Source organism: Thamnophis elegans, chromosome 5, assembly GCF_009769535.1.
Source record: "Thamnophis elegans isolate rThaEle1 chromosome 5, rThaEle1.pri, whole genome shotgun sequence".
In the NCBI taxonomy this organism is placed as follows: domain Eukaryota; kingdom Metazoa; phylum Chordata; class Lepidosauria; order Squamata; family Colubridae; genus Thamnophis; species Thamnophis elegans.
In genome coordinates this window covers 33441589-33468227 of record NC_045545.1, presented here as the reverse complement: position 1 = coordinate 33468227, position 26639 = coordinate 33441589, and the positions used below count along the sequence as shown (strand labels likewise).

Below are 26639 nucleotides of genomic sequence, written 5' to 3'. Positions count from 1 at the left end.
TCATTATTTCATTCCCCTTATAGGGTGTCAATATTTAGTGGGTGTGTGGGTGGATATATATATATATATATACACACACATATATATATACACATATATATATACACATATATACACACACACATACATACATACACAACATATATACATATATGTTGTATATATATGTTGTATTTGTGCTGATAAATAAATAAAGGGAGACTAGTATAGATCTATTTCAAGCTATTTAGCTCTCATCAGCTAGCCATACCCTTACTGGGATTTGAACCTGGGCTATATTACATATTAGGCAGACATCTTAGCCATTAGGCCACAGGCTCTTATCCATTATCAGCCAGGCCAGGGTGAAAGGTATATATTTAAAGTCACAACCCCTGGTATGCCCAAATATGGGAGGAAGATCACACTTCCATTCTCTGTCCTTCGGCTCGTCACAAGAGACCATCCAGACAGAAACCCAATATTTTTTACTGTTGCCTTTTTGTTACATTTGTTATATTTGTGCTGATAAATAAATAAAGGGAGACTAGTATAGATCTATTTCAAGCTATTTAGCTCTCATCAGCTACCCATACCCTTGCTGGGAATCGAACCTGTGCTCTATTGCCTCTTAGGCAGATGTGTTAACCATTGAGCTACAGAGCTCGACTCCTTATCAGCCAGGCCAGGGTGAAAGGTATATATTTAAAGTCACAACCTCTGGTATGCCCAAATATGGGAGGAAGATCACACTATGTATGTATGTATGTATGTATGTATGTATGTATATATATACACACATACATACATACATATATATATATATATATATATATACACACATATATACACGTACGTACGTACATACATACATACATACATACATACATACATACATACATACATACATACATACATACATACATACATATATATATATATATATATATATATATATATATATATTTCAAAGTCTAGGTTTAGGACATAACTTTCTGGTAGACCATGAGACACCTGACAGGGCAATGTACAATTCTGAGATTCTGAGAGTGACCCACTCATCTTTGTCAGAAGACAAATAGCAACTCTAGAAATAAGCTTTCTGCACTCTAAAACCAGACTTACACAAGGAGAAGCTGCACTCATCATCACAGGCTTTCTTGGAAGACCATCCAGAATGTTCACCCGGGGTAAAATGCAAGATCTTATGTACTCTCATGACACCACTTTAGCAATTGGTGTTTTCAAGGGACTATTTTGTCTGTGGAGATTCTCAATCATCCAGGTCATGGTTGTCCCATGTACAGGGACTGTGTGAGATCACAGGATGTGAAACCAATCCAGGAGCAGCTCAAACTTCTTGCACAGAAAAGCTCTTTCTCTCACACCATCAGGTCTTTGAGATTTTTATTATTTATTTGTTTGATCGAGTTCTATATACAACAGGCATCTCAGCAAATGAGTGGATGGCAGATATCAATTGACAGACCTAATTTTCCCCCATAATTTAAGATAATCTTAAGACTTCCTCACTGTCTCCTTTTCTTTTTTCTATGGTTCCTCAAAGATAGCAAAATAAAACTCAGGTTCATCTTGTTATTCTTCCCTTATCTTTTCACACACACTCCAAGCCACTGTGCTCAAGTTTTTTAGAAGTATGTGATTTCAGCTCTCATAATTCCCAGCTAGCATCCTATCTGGAAGTTGCCATGTAAAAAGACTGACAACATATTTTGTGTGGTACAAGTCAGCCCATTTTTCCTGTCATTCTCAAATTTAAATTCAAAATAGAATTTTAAGGTGATTAAAAAAAAAAACCCGATAGCTTTGTTGATTCATTGGAAAAAACCCAAAACCCATCATTAGATAACATCCATATTATGACTAGTTTCAGTAGACAAAAGGGGTGTGTAAGCTTTCAAGTTCTCTTTGTTCTAAAATAATGCCTAAAAATGCTTTTTTTCTCTTTCTTTTCCATAAGTTGCTTTTGAAAATACAGTAACTTTGTTTATGGAGATTCTCAAGCATCCAGATCATGGGTGTCCCAAAGGTGTTTTTTTTCAAAAGGCAACTGGACTTTGTTTTTCAAAAACAAAGTCTAGTTGCCTTTTGAAAAAGCACCTTTGGGACAATACACACTTTGAATGCCTGGTGGGCCGAAATAAGTTATAACAACACAGGTTTTTTGGAACTACCAGCAATGAACACAGAAACAAATAATAACCTGAGAAATAAAGTGTGTGTTTGGGGATCTTAGGTGCTGGAAAAAGGCTACTGGTTAAGGTTTCATATTTTGATGAAATTTATCCCATTTATTCTGCTTTCTGAAATCTATGTTGCATGTATGATCATGGATTCTAGCCTGTAGACATACAGAGTAGAAAAGTGCAAGATACTTCCATACTGAGTAGCTTTGCATAACACAGTCAATACATTTGAGGTAAGCATTCATTTTGTTCCTGCCTTTTGGGAATCATGTATCTCCAATCCAGTGACAGTAAACCAAAATCCAGAAGTGGTGATGGAGATGAAATAACAGAAATTTAAACACAATGAAATAAACACAGTGGATTTCAGAAAGAACAGTTGCAGAATCCCAGGCTTAGTATCTGAGGTAAGAATTTGCATACTGTAGTTCCCACAGGTATCAATCTAAGAACATTTGTTTGTTGTTGTCTTGTTTTAAAGCTGGTTTTAAAGGAATTGTTTCACTCTTCCCTTGCACTTCATCTGGAAGTGTTTGAAATGACAGTAACTGCCTCAGTTCCATGAAGAAATTGAGTTCTTGCTTGAAAAAAGGGGTGAATAAGACAGGGTGCTCTTTGTTTATATCCCACATACATGTGAAATAAATGAACCTGCCACTCAGGAGAATATCAAATGGAGTGGAAAACCTGAAGCAATGATAAAAATTATTGGGATAAATGATATATTCCCCTGCTTACATTCAAAAAGCATATCCATATACAAAGTAATTGGTGACAGTGGGTATCAAGCTTGAGAAGTAGAAATCAGAAAATATTCAAATGGCAATGCTATTAGGAAAAGGCAAAGCTTTAAGAATTATTTTCTTCACTTTTTAGGCTGCCTAGGATAAATTGGCTGCTCTCTCTTGCACTTTGCTTATTATTCCCACAGCTTCTGCTGATAAAAATGGGAGTGTGCAAGCCACTGAATTCATATTACAGCTACGAATTTCTCTCATATTTTATCTCCCACATTCTTCAGCCTGTTCACTTACATTTTCCCATATGGTGACTTTGGAAAATTCTTTCCAGCATAGAAAAGGACAGGAAATTCTCTTTGGTGGAGATGTTGCTTTCCCCCCTCCCCCCTCTCTCCCCCCCTTCCTTTCTAGTTGTGCTGATCACATCTGGAAAGCCTCTGATTCGGGAAAGGGGGAAAGTGTTCGGCTCTGGGTGTGTATAATTGCCATGGCATGAGCAAACGGAGCCTTTGGTGGGGGGGGATCAGAGAGACATTTTTTCCCCCAGACACTTCCATCACTATCCACAAAGTTAAGGTGAGTTTATTTCTGAACTTTAACTTTTTAGTTGCCTCGTTGTTGTAGATAGTAAATGTCAGGGGATCTTTGGGAAATCATTCTGAACACCAAAAGCTGCATAACCTAATAATGCTGAGCAAGGGATACAGGAAACAATATGGGGCAAAGCAGAGGCCTGAAGCTACCAAAATCATTGACTTTTAATTTTCTGTGCATGTCCAATTGCTTCCCCCACCACCAGGAGATCACTTTCAAACAATTCCTTGCATACCCAAGCACTCTAGAGACATCGATCCTAGCGACAGTGATACAGAGATTCTGTGATTTGATTGGTGGAAGTTCTGTTTTAGATACTGAAAAAAAAAGTTGTACCCGTCAAATTTAGTAACTTTATACTGTGCTTGGTAGAGTCACAGGATCTTAGCCAATCCTTGGTGAGGTCTTGGCAGAGGTTTGAAGTGAAAACAAGCTTTGAACAAGGCACTTTATATAAACTGAGGTTTTTGAAAAGCAAATCATCTCAAGATTTTTTTTGAACTAAAACAGGAATTGGAATAACTTGCCTGATACTATTACCTGCTTGGTGAAACCTAGCAGATGTTTCTGTATCCTAAACATGTCCCAGGGGTATCTGAGCTGCTGTTGCTTCAGAAGAGGGAAAGATTGATGCCAAAAGCATAGGGGTTGTGCTCCTTGCGAGCAAGCCTAGAGACATACTCTTAAACAAGCAGCTCTTATTTTGTTATGTTTTTAAAAATCTAGTTAACTTATCATGTGACTTTTCATTTCAATACTTCATCCATTTATATCGATGTGTGTGTGTGTGCGCGCGTGCATGTGTGTATTTAGGATGTGTATTCATATGTATTTGTTCTTTATACAGACTGTATATATGTGCATGTGTAAGATGTGTGTGTGTGTTTGTGTATGCATATTTGAGAGACAGAGATCAAAGAAAAACAAACTTATTTGTCATCCTTTAAGTAAGATGTATAATATGCCAGAAATTTTTATTGATAATGGAAGTCATTTAAGATCTGATGATTGAAATTGGAGTGTGGACAACAAATAGCTTGGATCCATTTCTGACGCTGAAGTTAGAATTAAACCCTATGGAGGTCTCTGGAAAAACTCACTAATGTGGAACATAAACTTAAATATTAAAAGACTTGTATGGTTTGAGGCAATAATATTCTGTTTCAAACGGAATATTACACATTTATGAACTTTGGAACTTGCTCATTTGCAAGCATGCCCTTTGGAACTATTATTTTTAATGTTTATTTTTCTGTCATGAGATGGTTTTTATCTTTTCCCCAGCCCGAGGGAAACTTCAGTTATCCTTAGCTAAACCAGTGTTGGGTAAGACTTTCTCCTACATTCTGACTTCATCCAAGAGCAACCTCAAGGTGTGTACTATTTGTTAAGTCATTTTATGTTAAGTTATTAAGTTAAGTTCTTACTTTGGAAGGAAGTCAGGGGACTGCAGTGATTGAAAACAGGCAACAGAGGCAGACTAGATATTAACAAGGGGGAGAGCAAATATCATGGTAATTTAGTTTTTTTGCCTACTCAGAGGGGTGGGAAGCCCTACAACAGGGCAGTTAGAAAAAGATCTAAGCCTGCCGACTGGCTTTCAACATAATAAATTAAATGGTTCATTTTGTTTTTGAAAAATTGTCACTTTGGTATGTTTTTAGTAGTCATACTCTGAAAAATTAAACACTGGGAAAAATGTCAAGTTAAAGAAGAGGTGTGGTAGAAAACATCTCCAAAGAAATTACCAACAAAATGGAGAGGAGCCAAACAATTATTTTATTAATATAACAAGTTGTTGGATCTTAAGTCTTGGGAGTGAAAAATCTGCTCTATAAGGTTACTATGAATACGTATGTAGGCAATATACACATTTGGTATACATAAGGTGCATAATAATACTATTAAGTATAGGATATTGATATAGATCAAGGGGCCAATTATGGCCCTTTATGACCTGTGGTCTCAACTCCCAGAATTCATGAATCAACATTCCTAAGTCCAATAATTCAATATTCTAAAATAACTATTGTTGAAATGGCACACATAAACAATGACAACTTCCACATTGGGAAAGAATAAAAAGGCTGAATGCAACTCTATCTGAAACTAAAGTAGTTGCCCTAGAGAGCAGCTATTCTAGTCACTTAGAATGAAAGTAGGAGCCCCATGGTTCAGGGTTAAAGAAGTTGAGCTTGTCAGCTGGAGAGCTGACAGTCCGGACCGGGTTGTACACCCAAGCAAAATACAATGAGATAAATAAGCTCCCTTTACTTTGCCCCAGATTGAAAGTTCAAAGCATGCAAATGAAAGTAGATTAATAGGTACCAACTCGGTGGGAAGGTAACAACATTCCATGTGCCTTTGGTGTCTAGCCATGCTGGCTACATGACCATGGAAATTGTCTTCGGACAACACTGGCTCCAGTGATGAGTACTGTGATGAAACAGAGATGAGTACTGTGCCCTAAAGTTGGAAAAGACTGACAAACCTTTATCTTTTAGAATGAAATAAGAAAAACAATGGGTTGTGAGTATAATGCCATTATAGGCATTTTGGTTGCCACAGTGGTAGTGATTGAATGCTTTCCCATTTGAATGCTTTCCCACTTGAAAAATGGCTGCCCTAGTGTAATTAGAATGGTGAAAATGTTAGGGGCTTGGAGATGGACTGACACTAGGGAGACCAAGTTCAAGTCCACCCTCCTCTTTCAAAACTCATTGGTAACTTTGGGACAATTACTCTCTTAGCTACCCTACCTCACAGGAGTGTTGTTAAAATGGGAACAGTTCCCGAGAGACAGGCAGAGAATTAATTATTAATTAAATTTAAAAATCTTCAGTAGTGATTATTAAAAGCATATCAGGTAAGAAAGACTTGACAGATTTGGTTATGAACCACTGTAGCTTTGTACTGTAAGATTAAGAAAAAAATAATCAGCAGGTTTTTTTTCTTGGTATACACAAATACTAAGATAATAACGATTGGTCCTCTGTTACAATACTTTCAGAAGTAGGATTTCGGGGCTGATGGACATATTTGAAAAGTTTAGGTTATGTTGTGAATACTTATCATACAATGGCTGCTATGTTAATCGTTATTAATCACAAAACACCATGTATCAGCTGATATCCTGGTCAAATTGTTCCATGGATCCATAATCAGTCTATTATTTTTTAGGGATGATGTGCCACTTCCAAGCAAACTCTAGATATAGCAACCTACCATCATTTTTCTAAGAATACCTATGAAGATATATATATAGCTGATTCCTCCTTTTGTAGGATGCCATCTTTATAGTTTTAAAAAATTAAAATAATCTAAAAGAAATAAATCAAGGGTTTAGGAATAGGAGCCAAAAGAGCATAAAGGAGCTTTACAAAGGCTTATTGGTGCCCACAAGATAGATATTCTTTTTTCTATTTTGAAAAGGTCAAGTTCTAAATTTGATTGGCAGATTTTGTAGTCCCCTTACAGAACCCTGAGAGTAAATAAGGTTTGCCCACTTGGTTTTCTGTTTTTTGTGTGTGTTATGTTTTGCCATTAAAGAAGACTGTGTCTATTTATGAAAAATAGCTAGCAGCAATCCCCAATACACTGTAATATTTCCTTGCTTTCAGTGGAAATGTACCTGAAGTTCCTATTCCTGTTTCCTGTGCTGTGGCTATTGGTACTTAACTCCAGCAGGATTCAAGGCCAGAACAACGAAGACAGTAACGAGTTCCCAGAACATTCTCCTGAGCTGCTCAATCATCAAGATACTTCCTGGGCTCCAGATTGTCCGAAAAAATGCACATGCACCTCAGAAGGAATTGTGGATTGTGGTGGATTTTCACTGAAAGAATTCCCCATGGGTGTCCCAGAAATGACAAGCCACCTTTCTTTACAGGTATAGGAACACTAAACAAGGACTGACAACTCTTGGATAAGGCAAGCCCCTTTGTCCCTTAATTACTTTGTAATAGTTGTTCACTGCAAAACTTGTAACTGACTTTTAAAAACCGATTATTGGGTCACTCATGAATTCATTAGAGGTAGTCCTTGTTTAATGACCACAACTGGGACCAACAATTCAGTCGTTAATGGAAATTGTGATATTTTTATGATCTTATTTCAGCTTTTGTTTGCTTTATCTTCCAAAGGTCATAAATGCAAGGATTGATTGCAAAGTTACTTTTCCATCACTGTCGATAACTGGGATTGGTCGCTTAATGAGGCAGTGGATAAAGAGGACTAGTTGTAATTACTGTAAGTCCTTGATTTACAACAGTTTGTTTAGTGACCATTCTCAGTTACAACAGCAGTGAAAAAAGCAACTTATGACTAGTTTTCACACTTACAAACGTTGTAGCATGCCCATGGTCATATGATCAAAATTCAGATGCTTAGCAATTAACTCATATTTATGACCATTGCAGTGTCCCAGGGTCATGGGATTACCTTTTGCAACCTTTTGACAAGCAAAGTCAATGGGGAAGCCAGATTCACTTAACAGCAGTTTGACTAATTTAACAACAATAGTGATTCACTTAACAACTGTGGGAAGAAAAGTTGTAGAATGGGGCAAACTCCTTAACAAATGTTTCTCTTAGCAACATAATCTTGGGCTCTATTGTGGTCATAAGTCAAGGACTACCTGTAAAATCTATTTATCTAGCAAAGTACACTTTGATCTTAGATATTTGTTGTTTTCATAGCATTTACACAAAAAGCTGGAGTGGAAGAACACTTGCCCAATCCTGGGAAAAATTTCAGAGTTAGGGAACTGCAGATTGATGCTGTGTTTCACCCCCACATATTCCAGAGCATTTTTCTAACCTTCCTATCCAAAGTGCTGCAAATCACTAGGAATAACAACAATATCAACATAATTAATGGCTATGTCTAAGCTTTTGAGTGGATTCAGAGGAATTCTTTCAGTCCTGACCCTATTTTAATAGGCCTACTGTAGACACAACCAAAATTGAACAAATGCCCTCCACAATGAACTAAAAATTTCCATTGTTAAGCAAAGCAGTTGTTAAGAGTTTTGCCCCATTTTATGATGCTTTCTGCCACATTTGTTAAGCTAATCACTGCAATTGTTAAGTGAATTGGAGTTATTAAGTGACTCTGACTTCTCCCACTTATTGACTTTGCTTGTCAGAAGTTGGCTGGGAGGGTCACAAATAGTGATCACAGATCCCAAGACATTGCAACTGTCATAAATACATCCCAGTTGCCAAGTAACAAAATTTTGATCATGTGACTATGAAGATGCTGCAACGATCGTAAATGTGAAAACTGGTCGTAAGTCACTTTTTTCAGTGCCGTTGTAACTTTGAACAGTCACTAAAAGAATTATAAGTTGAAGACTACTTGTATTACTGCATAACCACATTCAAGAGTGGTTTCTTTGCCAGTCAGGTGATCCTGTTGTTTCAAAAGAAAACTTATGCAATGAAGTTAACTAGGGATCAAATGCTTTTGGCTAATCACTTTTATTTTTAATGCATCTTTTCTTTTAGAACAACCAGATAGAAACAATCATTCCAGAACAGCTTGAACGTCTCCCCTGGCTAGAAACATTGAATTTACAAAACAACAGACTCACATCCAAAGGTAAGCTGGAAAATCCAAAACAGCTTAAAAGTAAATATAATAGCCAGCAAAGATAATATTACAGGGAAAAAATGATCATATTTCATATTCTGCCCCTGTTCCCCCCACCCTCCGCAAATGATTATGTTCCTGAGGAGCTTTACTGTAGTCTGAACTATCAGTTTAATGGATGCATTTTCTAAATCTTAAGGACTTATTTGTGTTCAGAAAAAGGGAGGGGGAGGTTGAAAGAGAAAAAAAACAACAACCACTCTTGGCACAAAATTAGCAAAGTAATCATGTCTGTATAGATGCAAAAATGGAAGAAAATGTTGTGCTTTAAATAAAAAATATTTCATCAGCATTGGGAAGATAGTATCTATCTAACATTCTCAGTCTTCTGCTCTAATGTACCTAATTGTGAGGCAGAGAACTTCAAAAATTCCTCTCAGGGATTTTTATCTTTAATCTTGATTGCCTTTAAATGATTGATAATCCTCTGTTCCTATTCTGTAACAAACTATACTATTTGAACCATTTGGCTATACATGTAGGCTTCACTTATTAACCACAATAGGGACCAGGTCAAGGAACACTATTGCTAAGCAGTACGGTTGTTAAGTGTGATGTTATGTAACTACTTAAGCTTATTCCATCTCTTCAGGCTGCAGTTATTAAGTAAATAACTGTGAGTCATCAAACATAATGTCACATGACCATGACTTGTGAAATCCTGCTGGCTTCCCCATTGACTTTAATTGCTTGTTATGAAGGTTGCAAATGCCAATAATATGTCCACATGATGCTGCAATTGTCATAATGGCACACCATCTGCCAAGCATTTAGATTGCAATCCCTTAACTATGGGGACGCTGCAATGGCCACAATTTCAAGGACCAGTCACAAATCTCTATTTTCACTGTTGCTGTAAGTTTGAACATTTGCTGAACAAATAGTTGATAAGTAAGGACTAGGACTGTGGTTACCATTATCCTAATCAGGATAATACTCTAAACTTCTACACAACTCACTAATATCAATTAACACAGGAATTTGCTGTTCAAAATAGTCAAGGTACCAGGAGTATCTGCTTGGATGATCCCAAAGTATATAATTAAAATCACCTTTTTAAAAATGTGAATCTGTGTTTTGGGGAGTTTTAAAATAACACCAGCAGCAACCTATATTATAACACATATAAAATATTTTATGAGGTAAAACTTGCAGTGGTTACAACCAGTGAGATACTAATTGTCAAAATATTGTATCCATATTCTTTTAAGGGCTTCCAGAGAATACATTTGACCAGCTGGAGAATTTGAATTACCTGTACCTTGCAAATAACCAGGTTAGCAAATGTTTCAAGAGTTGCTATTTCTCCCAATTTGGTGTCCTCCAACATGTAGCCCTGTGACTCCCATATTCCCCAGTTAGAATAAAAGAAAGTAAACTGGAATATAATACCACGGCAGGTAAAACTTTGTGGGTTTGAAGTTTGAGGAATTAAGGGAAACTACCACAATATTAGATGAGAGCTAGTCAATAGTGGCAACATAATACTATGAAAATTATTAATAATATAAAGAAATTGAAGGGATTATGTGACACACTTTTGCATAATGATAAATATACATTTACCTATACATAAAAGAACAAACACAAACATAGCCATGATTTTATATATTATCAGTAAAAATGTATGTAGCTTTCCTTATAGGAACCATATTAGTTGCAGATTTTTCTTCAAATAGTTCTCTAAACTCATGAGGATATGATAAAAGGCAAATATTTTCTTTCTCCTATTAAAATCTTTACTTTAAATGTACTGTATGTGACATTAAGATGAAATTTATATTATCTTTCAGAGGGCAAGTCATTGTATTTAATATTGTTCCTCCTGTTTTTGAGGATCTTCATTGATTGGTTATATACAAATTTGAATTAGAACATTACAAAATTAGAGAATGGGTTAGATCATTATTTAAATGGATTCAAATAATCACCTAACAATTGTTGCAATTTTGGAAGATAGCTTGTATTGCCAAGTTCCTTGACCACAAAATATTCCATTAATTTGATAGCATCATAGAAATAATCAACAGATCCATTTAGACATTTAAATCCAACCCCTTCCTGAGTGCAAGAATCTGATTAAAAGCATTTCCAGCAGATAGCTGTTCAGCCTCTGCTCAAAGCATCCAGTAAAAAGGAGCCACAATTCTCTCTTGGGAATTTCAAGAGAGGGGAAAAAACTGTTGCCTTATTTGAAAACTTGTTTGCCTTATGAGAAATGAAGTTATATACACACAGATATTTGAATCATATGATTTGATCTTAGATCAGCATACGGCTAGTGTTACCTCCACAAAACTGCTCTATGAAGAGAAAATATTTAATTACAATAATGTGGAAAAACAAGCATCACATTGAAAGCTCAGGGCCTAAAATATGATTATTCTATTTCTAATATTCTATAATTTTCTATCATTAGCACTAAGTTTTTGTGTTATTACTCACTTAATAAATATATACTAAACATTTTCTTTGTTCCTCACTAGCTAATTTCCTACCAGTCTCCATTAGAGCTCTGCATTGGCCAAACCTCCTTACTCTAGCCCAAGAGTTTTGTTTTATTTGTTAATGTTATTTAATTGATTTATATACTAGCTTGGTCAGTAAATAACTCAGTGATAAGTGAAGGGGACATTCTTAATTTTGGAGTTCATTTATGAGTCTCCATAACTCTTTGGAAACCCCACTGTTCTATAGTATTTGCTGTTAGCTAATAATTAAGAATTTGGATAGCCATTGTCATATAAAGAGACAGTTCAGCAACTCAGGTTTTTTTTCCAGATAATGTGCACTGTTATTGTTGAGTTGCTGTACCAAACTGCTTATCCAGTAACATCGTGTCCTTTTCTTCATTTACAACAATTTTCCATGTAACACTTTTGGCAGTGAAGAGGGCTTCATAAAAGCTAAATCCAAGCCAGGCTATGACTAATATTCCAGAACTTTTGTGTCCAATTTTTTTCCCTATGAGATAGAATAGCTATCATTGGTTTTTCCTGGTGCCGTTGGTGCTGCAAAAGAAAACTGCATCCAAATAATAAAAGCAAACCTGCTTTAAAAAGTATTTGATGAAATGTCAAAGACCCACAAAAAATATGGCTTTACATATTCAGGACTAAAAGACTGAAATATATTTTCAGGTTTTAGCTGAACCATCTCCAGCAGAACAATAGGAAAAGGTTGAAGTTATTGCCCTCCCCAGTGAATCATTACATGCCTAGTCTTGATTATAAAACCACATATGAGGCTTTCTAACAATGGGTGTCACAGTAAAATAAAAACATTTAGATTAAAGTTAAAAAGCTACATCAGGAATTTTAGACATATCAAAGAAAATGTAGCAGTGGTGAATAGGGATATTTACAAGTACCGGTAGTACTTTTCAAAATTTTCATGAATAACTTGGATGATAATGTGGAATGAACCTCTCAGTCCACATGACTTGATTGTAGTGCTCCCCTCCAGTTTGTATATTTTTCTTAATTTTTATTAAAAACATTAAAATGCAAAATACAAAAGCAAAACCCAAGACTACGCAAAAAATGTGCATAAAAATAAAAATAAAAAAACAAACATAAAATGTTTCCCCTAGTTGAATACTGATAAATATATTTCAAAAATAATATTTCTTCCATCTTGCGAACACTGATGACTAAGCCATTTGGCCTGACATTTATCTACTACATAGGAAAAAAAACTATTAACAAGTAAAACCAATTAATTTGGATTCCAAAATTGATGCCTCTCCAGGTACGGGATTCTCTGATTGAGGTAGAGCTGGCAGCAAAATGTTGGTGGGTGAAATTCTCCCAAACAGAATTCTAAACCTACCTACCTACCTCTCTCTCCCTCCCTCCCTCCCTCCCTCCCTCCCTCTCTCTCTCTCTCTCACACACACACACACTCTTTCCATTTCCTAATTTTATTTCCATCAATTATCACACTCCTTCAATCTGCGGTAATTGTTGGGTGTATTTTGAAATTAATTAAGTAATATTTCCCCATGAAATACTATGTAAATGGTTATCAATTAAATATCAATTAAAACCAGCCAGCTGACCTTGGCAATCTTGCAACAAAACCATATTACAGGAACGTTTTTTTCTTTCTTTTTTAAAAAAAATAGATTTTGCCAAGCAAAATAATACCAGAAGGCCATTCTGTATATGTAATGCATTTCTTTTATCAGTTTGTCCCCCCATCCAATGTCCAGTGCACAATGTGCCCAAAATAAATGTTAAATAGTCAGCATAGTTTCCCCATTACATCTCCACAGGGTTACAACAGAGTCAAAAGTACCTCAGTGGTTCTCAAAGGTAACCAGAAAAACAGTCTTCTAAAAAATAAATAAAAAAAATGGCCTATTTATATTGCATTCTGCTGGGGATTGTGGAATTAATGTTTAGGAGGATTTGTTCCCAAGCTCTTGGTTTTGTTGGGACTTGCCCAAGAAAGAAGACTCAACTATTTCTGGAAGGACATACAAACTGTGCAAAATATATTTGTTTTTCCAATCTGTGCTTCCTATATATCTGTTGAGTCCAATAAGCATGGCTTTCCAAGTGAAAGCTTAAATGAATTCCACACTGGTATTTATTAGTATTAGAGAGAAAGGTAGAAATCCTTGATCCTGAGAGATCTGAAGCAATTTTATGGTATCTGTCATAATACCTTTCCTCACTGGAACTATTAGCCATTTAATGTTCTGAGGAAAACTCAAGGATGAGTGTACTCGAAGCCTTTATATCTCTCACAATTATTTCCTTCTTTGGCCTTCTCTCTCCTTTTCCAGCTCACAATGGCTCCAAAGTTCCTTCCACAGGCTTTGATCAGTGTGGATTTTGCCGCCAATAATCTCACCAAAATTTATGATCTGACTTTTGGACAAAAACCAAACCTGAGGTAAAAAAAGAGTTTTTGCGGGATGGGGGTGGGGGTGGGGGTTAATGGACTCTGTTTCTGCAGCAGAAGAATCATCATCAGCAACAGCAACAGCAGAAGCAGCATGTAAAGCCATACAATGAATATTTGTAAGAATATATTTCTTTCAGAGGAAGAGATTCAAACAAACAAATCTATGTTAGCATCTTGACTGGATGTTGCTTGCTTGCATGCAGATTGCAACTGCACTAGAAAATCTCTCAGAAAACAGACCTGTTAATTAAAATGTTGCTAGTTCTGAGATTTATTATGCACATGGGATGCTATTTTTTTTCTTGTAGCTTTTTTATTAAAGCACATATTTCAATAGCAAGAATAAGGCAGGTCAAAGAAGAAAGATAAATAATTGCATGCACTCTGTTTCTCTGGGAGGTGAGAAATTCTAGGAACACTTTATTTATTCATGTTTTATATATTTATTTATCAAATTTCTTTGCTACCCATGCTTCAGGTGACTCTGAGTGGATATTGGATTAGCTTAGAAAGGAGAGCTTGGAGATTTGCTGCAATATTTGGGTTTCCTATATAAATATGCCACTACAAATTGGATGGAAGAATAAATTAAATCAGGTGTCATATATGTGTGTGTGTGTGTTATATTTGTGCTGATAAATAAATAAAGGGAGACTAGTATAGATCTATTTCAAGCTATTTAGCTCTCATCAGCTAGCCATACCCTTACTGGGATTCGAACCTGTGCTATATTACATCTTAGGCAGACGTCTTGGCCATTAAGCCACAGGTCCTCCTCCTTATCAGCTGAACCCCTGGTATGTCCCAATTATGGGAGGAAGCTAACTGCTTCCATTATATGTAAGATATATATATCTTCTAAGATGTCCTGCAAGAACACCGAAATCTTGCAAAGTGTAATTACATTTGTTTTCACAATTGGTCGTTTGTTTGGCTTAAATGCTTCAATGGTTTCTCCATCACAAATGGGAAAGGTACAGCATTTAAAATGCTTGTAGTTGAACAGAATCCAAAAACTCAGCCCATCCTCTCTCTCTCTGTCTCTAAATGTAGGGAATTCTCTTGCTCATGTTAAATCCCCCACCCCCACCCCCATTTCAGCATTGCTTACATTCACTGGCTGACAAGGATTCTTGTCTTCTATTGCCTGTGATTGAACTTCAGTTTTCTGGGGTCTGTCAATGAGCTTATCCTCTGCATCATCCTCTGCATGTCCCAAATCATGCAGTCTGGTCATTTTCACAGTCAAACATCTGCATTGCCACATATTTCACTTGGAAGGATGTTAAGTGAATAGTAAAACTTATTGTTTTACTATTCAGAAAATTCTGAAATAGTTTTGTGTCAAGAAAGAATTTGTTATTTAATCCCCATGGTAACATTTGATTCCCATGCACTTGACCCATTCACCTTTTTGTTTTAATCTAATAAACAAGGTTCATAATAACTTAGATCAGTGGTCCCCAACCTTTTTATCGCCGCGGACCAGTCAGACGAGCCTCCCTTGGCCTTCCGGACCGGCGGGTGGGAAGGCGGCCATCCTGGTCGCGCGTTCCGCAGGGCGGGGGGGGGGCTTCCTTCACGCCAAGGCCGACAGCCCACGAGGCCGCCCCGCCTCCTCCTCCTCGGCCGCCGGGGGAAGGGAGGGGGAACCGACCCCGCGATCCGCTCGCTCGGGCAGCCCTTTTTCCTCGCTGCAGTTCGGCGGAGGCCGGCTGCTTCCGAGGGGGTGGGCCTCCGCGCCGCGCTCCATGAAGGGAAGAGGGGGAGAAGGCGGGCTGCGGCCGAAGGGCCCCCGAGAGCCCCGCCGGCCTGACGCAAAAAGCGCTTCGGCGGAGCGGCGGGGGGGAGGGGCGGGAGGAGGTGACACTCCAGGAGGGGGGGCAGAGCTGCGCCGCGAGTCTTACGTAAAGCCCCCCCTCCCCGCCTCGGCGGAGGAAAACATCTCCCACCTGGAGATGGGGCTGCGAAAACATCTCCCACCTGGAGGTGGGGCTGCGCGTGAAGCGCCTCTCGGAACGGCGAAGCTCCCTAAGTTCCCCCAAAACGGCCGCGCTGCGCCCCTCCCCCCCGCAACCTTAGTTTCTCCTTGGGAGGAAACTGCAGCGCTGCCGCCCCCTCCTGCCCCCCCCGCTTGTCATTCCACGGGGCAGGCGGGCCGGGTGAGTCCGCGGACAAAGTTTCGCCTCCCAGGCAGCCTCCGCCAACAGCATCCCAAGTTCGGGCCGAGGCCGCCGCCGCCGCCCCCTCCCTCCCGGGGCGAGCAGAGCAAGAGGGCGGGGGGGAGATCGGGCCTCCCCTCGCCCCCCCCAGCCCCGCACATCTGGGGCGGCGGGGGGGGCAGAGAAAGGGCGCGTTCATGAGGACTACAAAGTTGCAAATATGGCCCCCGGCCGCTGCAGCGATCATGGCCCCCGGCCGCTGCGCGGCCCGGTGCCAGGTACTCCACGGCCCGGCACCGGTCCGCGGACCGGGGGTTGGGGACCACTGACTTAGATGATATCCTGGGGAAAACAACATAGAAAAATAATTTTCTAATATATTGCTGAGGTTAATTTCAGATTGGAGAGTGTTTCAAGGGAATATTTATCTCATTGTGACAGGCCTGTCCTAATCATTGATCCCTACTCTTGCACTGATGGCCTCTTCCCAGCCATTGTCTTACTTTCCTCCATGAGATCAAGGCTCAAAGGTGAAAAACTCCAAATAGTTTTTATCAAGTTGGAGGGTGTCCTTGATGGAGTAAGGGAGAAATGCTATTTCAACTATAGTACAGTTAAGGACAATATCAGGCTGCCGTCTCACTCCTGGGTAGAGATGCAAGGAAAATAGTATCAACAGAAAGCAACCCTGGAAAAGGGTTGCCAGGATATATTGGTTCCAAGGTTAGGACAAATAAGGAGAGGCCCTTAGACTAGAGCTAGAAAAAGTGAAGCAAAAGACAGCTGAACTGATTCGATAGCAAGTTCCCTATGAGGAAACATTGCAAAAAAAAAATGGAGTACTTTAGTTCTAAAAGAGTTGTATCGAGGCTTCGGGGGGAGGAGCCTGCCGCTGTCGGGAGCTCAACGAAGCTCCTGTCAGGATTCTGGTTCGTATATCTTATAAGATCTATAGATATCTCCCCTTTCTGGCAGAAAGGGGCAGGGAGAAGGTCAGTCGTTAGGATCTCTTTGTAATTCATAGCTTTTTTTTGCTGTGAATGGAGAAGAGGTTCAACATTAGCTGAGCCTTTACTCCGGCCAGTTTTCCGCGCTGCCTTTTTTGCAGCCCTAGGCAGATTGCCCCCCCCCCCCCCAGGACAAAGCTAAGCTATTTAAAAGTCAATCCGGGCGGGGACCATTCCTGAGGAATTTCTTCTATTACTATCTAAAATACCAGCTTCAATTTCGCAAAAGGCTCCCTTTCTTTTTTAGCTGCGTCACAAGATGGCGATCTCGTAGCTTTTGTGTTTGATGTGACGTACTTAGTCAGCCCTACCCTCCTGAAGGCTTCTCCGTACTAATTGCTAAAAGATTAACTGAGGGGAGCAGAGACTTTGATTTTTGGCTCGCTTGATTGCTTGTCTTTTATTTTTACTCTGGAATGGCTCCCAAATCTAAACAGAAGCGCTTCCTTAATAACATATCTCCAAAAACTGCTATGAAGCCACTACCCTTGCCTCCTACACCCTCCACGGGAGATTTGTTAACACAAGAATTTCTTCTCAAAACGCTTAATGATTTCAGACAGGAAATTAATCAACTGATATCGGATTTATATGATCAATTTGATGCTAAAATTGCTCAGGCAAAGAAGGATATGATCGGAGTAATGACAGTCATGACAGATTATATTGCTGAAACGGAGGACAAATTGGAACTTTTGGAAGAAACTAACCTTAATTTGATATCCAAAATTCAAACGTTACAACAGGAAATTGAAAATGCTCAAAAACAACTTGTCATGATAAATTATAATAAGACTGCCTTTGCAATAAGAGTTAGAGGACTGTGTGAAAACCAACAGGAGAATTTGAAACAGATCTTCTTTGAGGCTTTCAGCCGCTTGGTGGGAAGTCCGGGATTTAACTTTGATTGGCAGATTCAAAGAATTTACCGCCAGAATTCGTGGGTAGCAAAACAGCGACAGCTTCCGAGGGACATAATTATATACTTTACCACAAGGGAATCCAGAAATGAGATAATACAGAGGCTTTACAGCAAGAGGTTGAGAATTGATGGACAGGACTTGATTGTTTTTAAAGAGATACCATCTCAAATATTAAGAACAAGGAGAGAGTACGCTTTCTTAACCGAAGAACTCAGAAATTCTCAGATTCCATACAAATGGGAAGTCCCAGCTGGTATTACAGTTACATTTGGCAACCAAAAACACCGCATTAATTCTGTCTGTGAAGCCCGAGAATTTTACTACGAGACCCTGAAGGCGGGACTTCCTGATTCATCCGGACCTGGAGAGAGACAAGGAGAAGGAGAAGACAAACAGCGAGACACGTGGCTACAAGGCGGAGGGTGTTGCTTTCCTCTTCCGGAAGGGCAGAAGACTAAAGAATAAAGACTTAGCGATGTTCTTAAAGCTTTATGATTTCCGTCTGGGATAAAATGGAAAAGTTGTATATCGATGATGAGACATGGAGATTGAAAGAAGCGTTGCTGATTGTGGACACATATTGTATATAAGATTTGTCTGAACTCTAACTCAAATTGCGCATGAATTATTTTCCTAGGCGAGGAGAGCGGAGATTGCGATCTTTTTGAGTTGTGGTCTGGGACGAACGGAGTTGGGAGGTGCGTGGGAGAGGGAAGGGTAGCGAAAGCTTAATTAGACTACCTGGGGCTAGAATGCAAGCTGATGTTTGTTTGAGTTGCTATTTCAATATAAGGTCAAGAAAGATTGGTCGGAGAGTCTTCAGGAAAGTGGAGTAAATATGGGAGGAGCAATGGATGCGGATAAAATATATATGTCGATATGGATAAAGGCAGGGTGGAAGGTAAAAAATTTACATGTGGAGGTGGGTAAGGATAGAAAGGGAGGTGTTGGAAATGAAAAATGAAAGAAGTACTTGAGTTTAATGGTTTTATAGAAAGGTTTGGATATTCGGATAAAAAAGAGATAAATTAAAGGTCTGAATAGATAGACAAAGCAATGAGACTTTTAGTTGGGGAATCCTAATTGATCAACTTACCTGGCTCTAATACAGTTTGAAACCCTGCAAGTAGTAAAATAACCGAAATTTGGAATGAGCTACATTGTTTAAGATTTACAGATAATGGGAAGCTGTGTTAACGTAGTGGGTTTATTGACCCTTCTTGTTTCTCCTTTCTTTTTGTGTGTGTGTGTGTGTTTTATTTTTTATTTTTTAGTTTTTACTATTCTCTTTTTTTTTTGGCTTTACTTTTATTTTATGTTTTTAATTTTAAAGTTAGCTGGCCTTATTATACTCAAATGCTTGTTAAAGAATTATGCCGGGTATGGGACCTGCGAAGCCGTAAGGGGGTTAGGGAGGGGGGATTATAGGGGGGAGGGGGGAGGGTGGAATTACAGTTTCAATTCTTAGAACAATAAGAATTCACTTGTATACTGCGGCTTGTTTTTCTTTTTTCTTTTTTTCTTTTTCTCTTTTAACAAACTGAATTGTATGGATACACCAAAGCGAGGAGAAGAGGGAAAGAGGAGGGAGAAGTAAAGAGGGAGTGAGAGGGAATGTAAGGAGGGTGAGATGGAGGGAGGGGGAGATGTCTGAGGGGGAAGGGAAGTAGAAGAGGGGAATGCTGGAGGGGTGAAATGAAAGTTGGAGGGGGAGAAGAGAGGGTGTATGGGGGAATGATGTTGGGTTTTTTTTTTCTCTTTTTTTTAATGCACAGTATATAAGTGATTGTATAAAATGAAAATGAAAATGAAAATGAAATAAATAAAATGTATTTAATAAAAAAGAGTTGTATCAAATTATATCTGGTGGGAAGACTGTGGATAGATGCTGACATAACTAGACTGAGTAGTTGATATAAGAGAGTCATCTAACCCCACTCGAATTGTATGACTGTTGTGTTCTTAAATGATGTAGTGTCTTTATGTTGTAAATTGTTTGTCCTTCCCCCCCCCCCTTTGAACTGTGAGCCGCCCTGAGTCCCCCCAGGGAAAAGGGCGGCATACAAATAAAGTGAAATTGAGAAATTGAGAAATTGAAATCATTTTCAGGAAACTTTGTGAGATAGCAATCAAGCAGTAAAGGCTTGATTCTTAGACTTGTCTCTGTTTGTCTCCCTCTCTTCTCCAACCACCATCTTTTTTCTTCTTTCAGGTCAGTCTACCTTCACAACAATAAGCTTGATGATGCCGGACTACCAGAAAACTTGTTCAACGGTTCTGACAATGTGGAAATCTTGATCATGTCCAGCAACTTCTTAAAATATGTTCCAAAGAATCTACCACGGGCATTGTACAAGCTACACCTTAAGGTAGAATATCAGTTCCATTGCATGTCAGAAACTCAGCCTTTATAAAGCTTATTCTTTTGAATTATTGAATACATTGACTGCTTAGCTATTGCATTTATGGATCATATTGTCTGCTCAAGAACTCCATAAAAGAATTAAAAAAGAAAACTGCCCAATAGAGTCTTTAAAAAGTAGTGGCAATATCAAAGTTGCATTCTAGCCAGTAGCCAAACTATACCAGCACAATGCCAATCAAATCTCTGGAGGTGAGTCAGATTTTGATCTCCTTCCTGCTGATACCCCTGAGAATGATATTCTATAGAAGCTCAAGAACAGAAGAAATCTGGCAGGAAATTCTGGAGATTGTCTTCTTATGTTCATCGAAGGTCACCCAAATAGGGAACACTGCCTTAAGGCTTAAGGTCACATTTGGCTTTTTCTCTGGCCTCTTCCTGACACCGCAACCACCTTAGAATATCCCTCTTATACTCTGAGGACTGAAGTTTCAGTGAAGAGGCTCACACTTTGTTCCCTTTGTCTCTGGACAGAATAACAAATTGGAGAAGATTCCTGTAGGAGCTTTCAATGAGCTGTCAGATCTTCGAGAATTATATTTGCAGAACAATAAATTAAACAATGAGGGGATGGACAATGAAACCTTTTGGTGAGTTTGTTAGTTTTTAATGGATGCACATTTAGTAGATAATGGCAGCTGGGTTACTTTGCATGGTTCCAAACAACCATGGGACTCCTCTTCTAAACATACCCAACTGTTAAAGGGTTAGGAATCCATATTTATTTTATTTGATTATAAGACATAATTAACTATTTTTTACTCCTTTTTTGTCTCATCCTTTGATTAAGATACCAAACTGGAAACCGGAGTTGATTTAGTTTTTGACAAGCTTAGTTAAATGTTTATCTTGTTTTTCAGGAGATTAAAATGGCAGCTTACCAGCGGAGCTGGCAGCAGAGTTAGACAGTGCGGAGGTTGGGGAGGAACATGGGCCAGTCCTGGAGGCTAGGGAAGACTCAGATGAGGGCTCTGTGTCAGAGGCAGAGTTGGGGCCAAGGCCGTCTGGCAGCTTTCAACTGCCTTCAGAGCTACATAGCAGTGAGGCTGAGGAACAGCTGGAGCCTGTTCCCAGTGTGCGCATGCGCAGAGCTGCCAGAAGAAAAGAACAGCTAAGAAATCAGGGTCAACTTGGAAGTAAAGCTACAGGTGGACGGTGAACGGCCCCTCTCATAGGAAATAAAAGAGGACTGAAAGGGGAGTGGGCTTTTGCAGGAAACAATTTGTTAGTTCGTTAGTTCATTTCAGGAGTGTGAAGATCTGTCCATGAATCTCAGAGACTCTGTGCCAAGTGTTTCCTTGCACAGCACTACATTTGGAAAATATTTACATGGCAGCTTTCCAAGCTAGATATGGCCTGTGGTCATAACTTCACCTCTGAAAGACTGTTTACAAGGCCTTTGCTAAATGTGAATGAGAGAAATTCACATCTGTTTAATAAAAGGGGTTTTGTTGGGACCAGGAATCTGCTTCGTGTTTTGGGGGAAGCCTAGGTCAAAATACTAATAAGAGGAGGCTTATACAAGTGTCTGCAAAGTGCAGTCAAAAAATTCAAGCTGAACACCATAATGGTGTGACCCAGGAGTTTTGATCACACTGTCATGGCTGCCAGGTTAGACCTTTTTTTTAACCACTCCCTGTTTGTGTGGCTTTAAAGGGGCAACCACTACATGTGGATTCTTGAACAGGGGTTTATTAATCATGAACTGTTATAAGTAGCAACAGTTTTTATGTACATGTGGGGAAAAAAGTCTGGCATAGTTGCAGGTATAATTATCCTAATTGCTACAGTGATGAGGAACAGAGGCAAAACCTATTCGTTTCCCCTCTACTAACACTGTGTGTTTGGCTGCTTAAACACTTAAAAGGAATTCCCTTTTTCCCCCCTCAGGAAACTCTCAAGCCTCGAGTACCTGGATTTGTCTAGCAATAATCTTTCCCAGATTCCACCCGGTTTGCCTCGAAACATTGTCCTTCTCCACTTAGAGAAGAATGCAATAACATCAATTGGCAATGATGTCTTGACCCAAATCAAAAACTTGGAATATCTTCTGCTTCACAATAACAAACTCAAGGCCCGAGAGATCCATCCACTGGCTTTTCATGGTCTGAAGAAATTGCACACTGTTCATTTATATAACAACCTGCTGGAAACAATCCCCAGTGGGCTGCCCAGACGAGTAAAAACTCTTATGATTCTCTACAATCAGATTTCAGAAATTGGCAGGGAGGATTTTGCCACTACTTATTTTATGGAAGAACTAAACCTGAGCTACAATAAGATCACCAGCTCACAGATTCATCGGGAGTCTTTCCGTAAACTGAAGCTACTGAAGTCATTAGATCTTTCTGGCAACAAACTCCGCACCATGCCTCATGGCTTCCCCAAGAATTTGCAAAGCCTCAAGTTAAAAATGAATTTGATCAGTTCCATTCCCAAACGCACACTCTCTGGAATGTCAAAGCTGCAGGAGCTTTATCTCAGCGCCAACAAATTGAAAAACAATTTAATTCATAGTGGATCATGGAGAGATCTCACCAGTCTTAAGGTACAAACAGACAGAGATCTAGAGACCTAGAGATGTGTATAAACAATATTAAAAATAGTATATAACTCTTTCAAATAGGCAGATCTATGGGGGGGGGGGGCGGAATTAAAGTGTGTGTTCAGAGAAAACCACAGCTAGAATAATTATAAAATGAAAGAATGATGCAAACCACACAATATGAAAAAAAATTATGCTAGTTTATCATAGAATTTGAAGTTCTGTAGGTAGTATGGACAAGCAAAAGGGAGAGGAGGAATAAAAAAAAACAACAGGTATATTGAGATGGGTGGAATATTAAGGAATCAAAGACATTTCTATCTCTAACCATGCAATTAACATGCCCTGCTATGCATTTCTAAAGTCCTTGTTATAGTGCCTTTGACTCAGTATTGATCAGGAAAAAAATGCAACAGTTTTTAATTGCAACGCACTGTTTAATGGCCTAGAGGTCATGTAATCACCAGGGGTGGGTTCCTACCGGCTAAACAGCCGGTTTGCTTCACGCGCGCTTCGGCGCAGAAGGCAAAAAAACAGAAGTTAATGTCAACCCCAAAGGAAGGGAAGGGTACAGCTTACCTTGCATCCAGATTCAGCTCATTTCCATAGTGGTATTTCAATCAACGTATATGTGAAAGAACTGGGATTCCTCTTTGCTAATATGTTAGCTGACCAGGATGAAAGAAATGAAGTTAAATATAACACTGCAGAACAGACAAATGAAATTGTGGAATATCGAAAGCGATGGTGTGTCTGTGTGACTGTGAAGGAGAGAAGATGAGAAATATAGTGACAAAGGTAATAATATTGGATTTGATGGGAAGAGATGAGAGCTTGCGTTCATCTATTGGGCACTGATGCTTACAGTAATGTGTGGGTATCTCACTGGTGTGTAGAGTAAACCTAGCACCTACAATATACAGATCTGAGTAAATTATAGGATGTAGGATTTATAGTAATTTACTCTTTTCAAGTAAATCAGAATGACTTTTGTTAATTATTTAAATTATTCTCTTGTGGATCTTTTTCCAGATACTGGACATGGCTGCCAATCAACTGACTTCGATTCCATCTGGCTTACCAGAAACTCTAGAGTATCTATATCTCCAGAGCAATAAGATCAGCATTGTGCCAGAAGATGCCTTTGATTCCACGCCCAATATCAAGGGAATTTATCTCAGGTGTGTCGCCAGAAAAAATATTAATGGCTTCGCAAATATAAAAAAGATTTTCCTTTATGTATGAACTCTACATTGTACTTCAAGCATGTTTCATTCTGTGCGCTAATTGTTTATGAACAAGACATTGTGCATTCATTGTGCTTATAAATCCTTGTCAGATACAGTATAGGTAGTCCTCAATTTACAACAGTTCGTTTGGTGACTATTTGAAGTTACAACCTCACTGAAAAAAAGTGACCTATGTCTGTTTTTCAGAGCGTTGTGAAAAATCTCTGTGGTCACATGATCAACATTCAAACCCTTGGCAACTGACTCATATTTATGACAGTTGCAGTGTCGTGGGATCATATGGTCATCTTTTCAACTTTCTGACAAGCAAAACCAATGGGGAAATCAGATTCACTTAACAACTGCAGTGATTCACTTAACAACTCTGTCAAGAAACATCATAAAATAGGACAAAATTCACTTCAGAAACATTTATTTAACAACTGATATTTTGGGCTCAATTGTGATCATCAGTTGAGAATTACCTGTATCTAGATCTTTCTAATTTTATGCATATAGAAATCTCCTGAAATTGTAAGACATCAGTTGTAAGAATGAAGAGACGTAGAATGGGTGGAGATGAAACCAAAAACTGAAATGTGAGCAGAAAATGGAGAGAAACAGACTAACCCTTTTCTTTATAAAAAGTCACTTTGTGGTATCCTTCTCTTAGTATAGAGTTTATAGGACAAGGAAGGACATTGCAATAAAGGATTGGGAGGTAATTCTATTCATTTTCTTTCCTTTACCTTTCAAGGTTTAACAAGATTGCATTCAGTGCTGTGAAAGAGAGCACTTTCCAAAGACTGAAGCATCTGCAAGTGCTGGACATTGAAGGAAATTTTGAATTCAGTGACCCCTTAAGAAATGAGGATCACTCAGAGGAGGAAATGGAGGAAGAAGAGTAACAGGAAGTGGCATTTACCTGAAAACAAATCTTTGCTAACCAAAGCGTATCACATGGTAGAAGATTAAGTTAAACGCTTTTCTAAGGACACACATAAATTATCTCATTTATTCAACCCACGCATCTGTGACAAAAACAAAGCTCTTTATGGCCCCATCCCATGAATGGCTAAGTTAGCAAACAAACATATAGTTCACAAGTCTACATCATTATAATTGATAACACCACAGATGAACAAGTGCTAAGGATAATATATCTGCATTGGCCAGCAGTATCATATTGAATTGAATTGAATTTATTGCATTTATATGCCGCCCTTTTCCCCGAAGGGGACTCATAATATCCATTATGGCTTTAAGGTACCTCATACCACAGGCTGATTCTGCACTGATAGGCTCTGGATTTTGTGGCTCAAATATATCATATTTCCTTAATAGGAAGACAAAGTGTGTGTTTTTAATCTGAATAATTACCTGTATATTGGAATGGAGGATGTCTTAGCATGGAGGTTCTCATTTAAGAGCAGCAAGCAATGAAATGAAATTGGCTGTAACAGAGAATTAATCTCACTCCACCCTCTTGTCTGTCCTGCATAATATATATATATATATAATTTTCCTCCATTGTTATAAGAAAAATAATTCCTCATCCCTCTGAAAAAATTTGGGGACATCACTATCTCATTGTGGGCCCCCAGGGTGAAAAACGCTACCCCTGTCTAAAGGCCTTTGAAAGTCTTTAGAACATTTTTAAAGAATCATATCAATGATTGAACTTCAGAAACAGACAACCAGTGGACCTCCTTATACTGCTAAATTAAAACACTGTATGACTTACCATCTGCCACCTTAATTAAGGCAATAGAAATTGCAATTCATTGACATCTGGAGAGCCATTGATTTAGCTGTAAAATGGATATATATACACACACACACACACATACATAAATACATACATACATACATACATACATACGCAGGTTTTGGTGTATTCGGGTCTTTTCCCGTGTAAGATTGAGAGTATCTTGGCGATGTTTCGACAAGGTCCCTCGTCGAAACGTTGCCAAGATACTCTCAATCTTACACGGGAAAAGACCCGAATACACCAAAACCTGTATACCTGTACCCATGAAAATTCACTCTGAGTCACTGAGTAGATCATTATAACATTTAAACAAATTACTAGTATGGTCAGCTTTCAAATGTCTGATTCCTATCTGCAACCTGGAACTCATGCTTGGCAGATTGTATTTTGAATGGAATTTATTACAATCCACACTGATAATATGGATTGTGATAAAAATGAAATAAACTATTTCCTCCCTGCAGATTTATATCATTGCTGGAGCAACAAATCAT

General features: G+C 38.7%; 1 protein-coding gene across 1 annotated transcript; it reads left to right on the top strand.

Annotated features, from left to right (window-relative positions):
* Nucleotides 1-3405: 3405 nt before the first annotated feature.
* Nucleotides 3406-26229, top strand: PODN (podocan). The gene is made up of 11 exons (XM_032217665.1): nt 3406-3502; nt 4805-4893; nt 7141-7409; nt 9028-9121; nt 10384-10448; nt 13965-14074; nt 20391-20547; nt 21075-21190; nt 22491-23148; nt 24178-24326; nt 25132-26229. The coding sequence occupies exons 3-11, from the start codon at nt 7146-7148 to the stop codon at nt 25280-25282; spliced, it is 1764 nt and encodes a 587-aa protein (XP_032073556.1). The 5' UTR covers nt 3406-3502; nt 4805-4893; nt 7141-7145; the 3' UTR covers nt 25283-26229.
* Nucleotides 26230-26639: the final 410 nt, after the last annotated feature.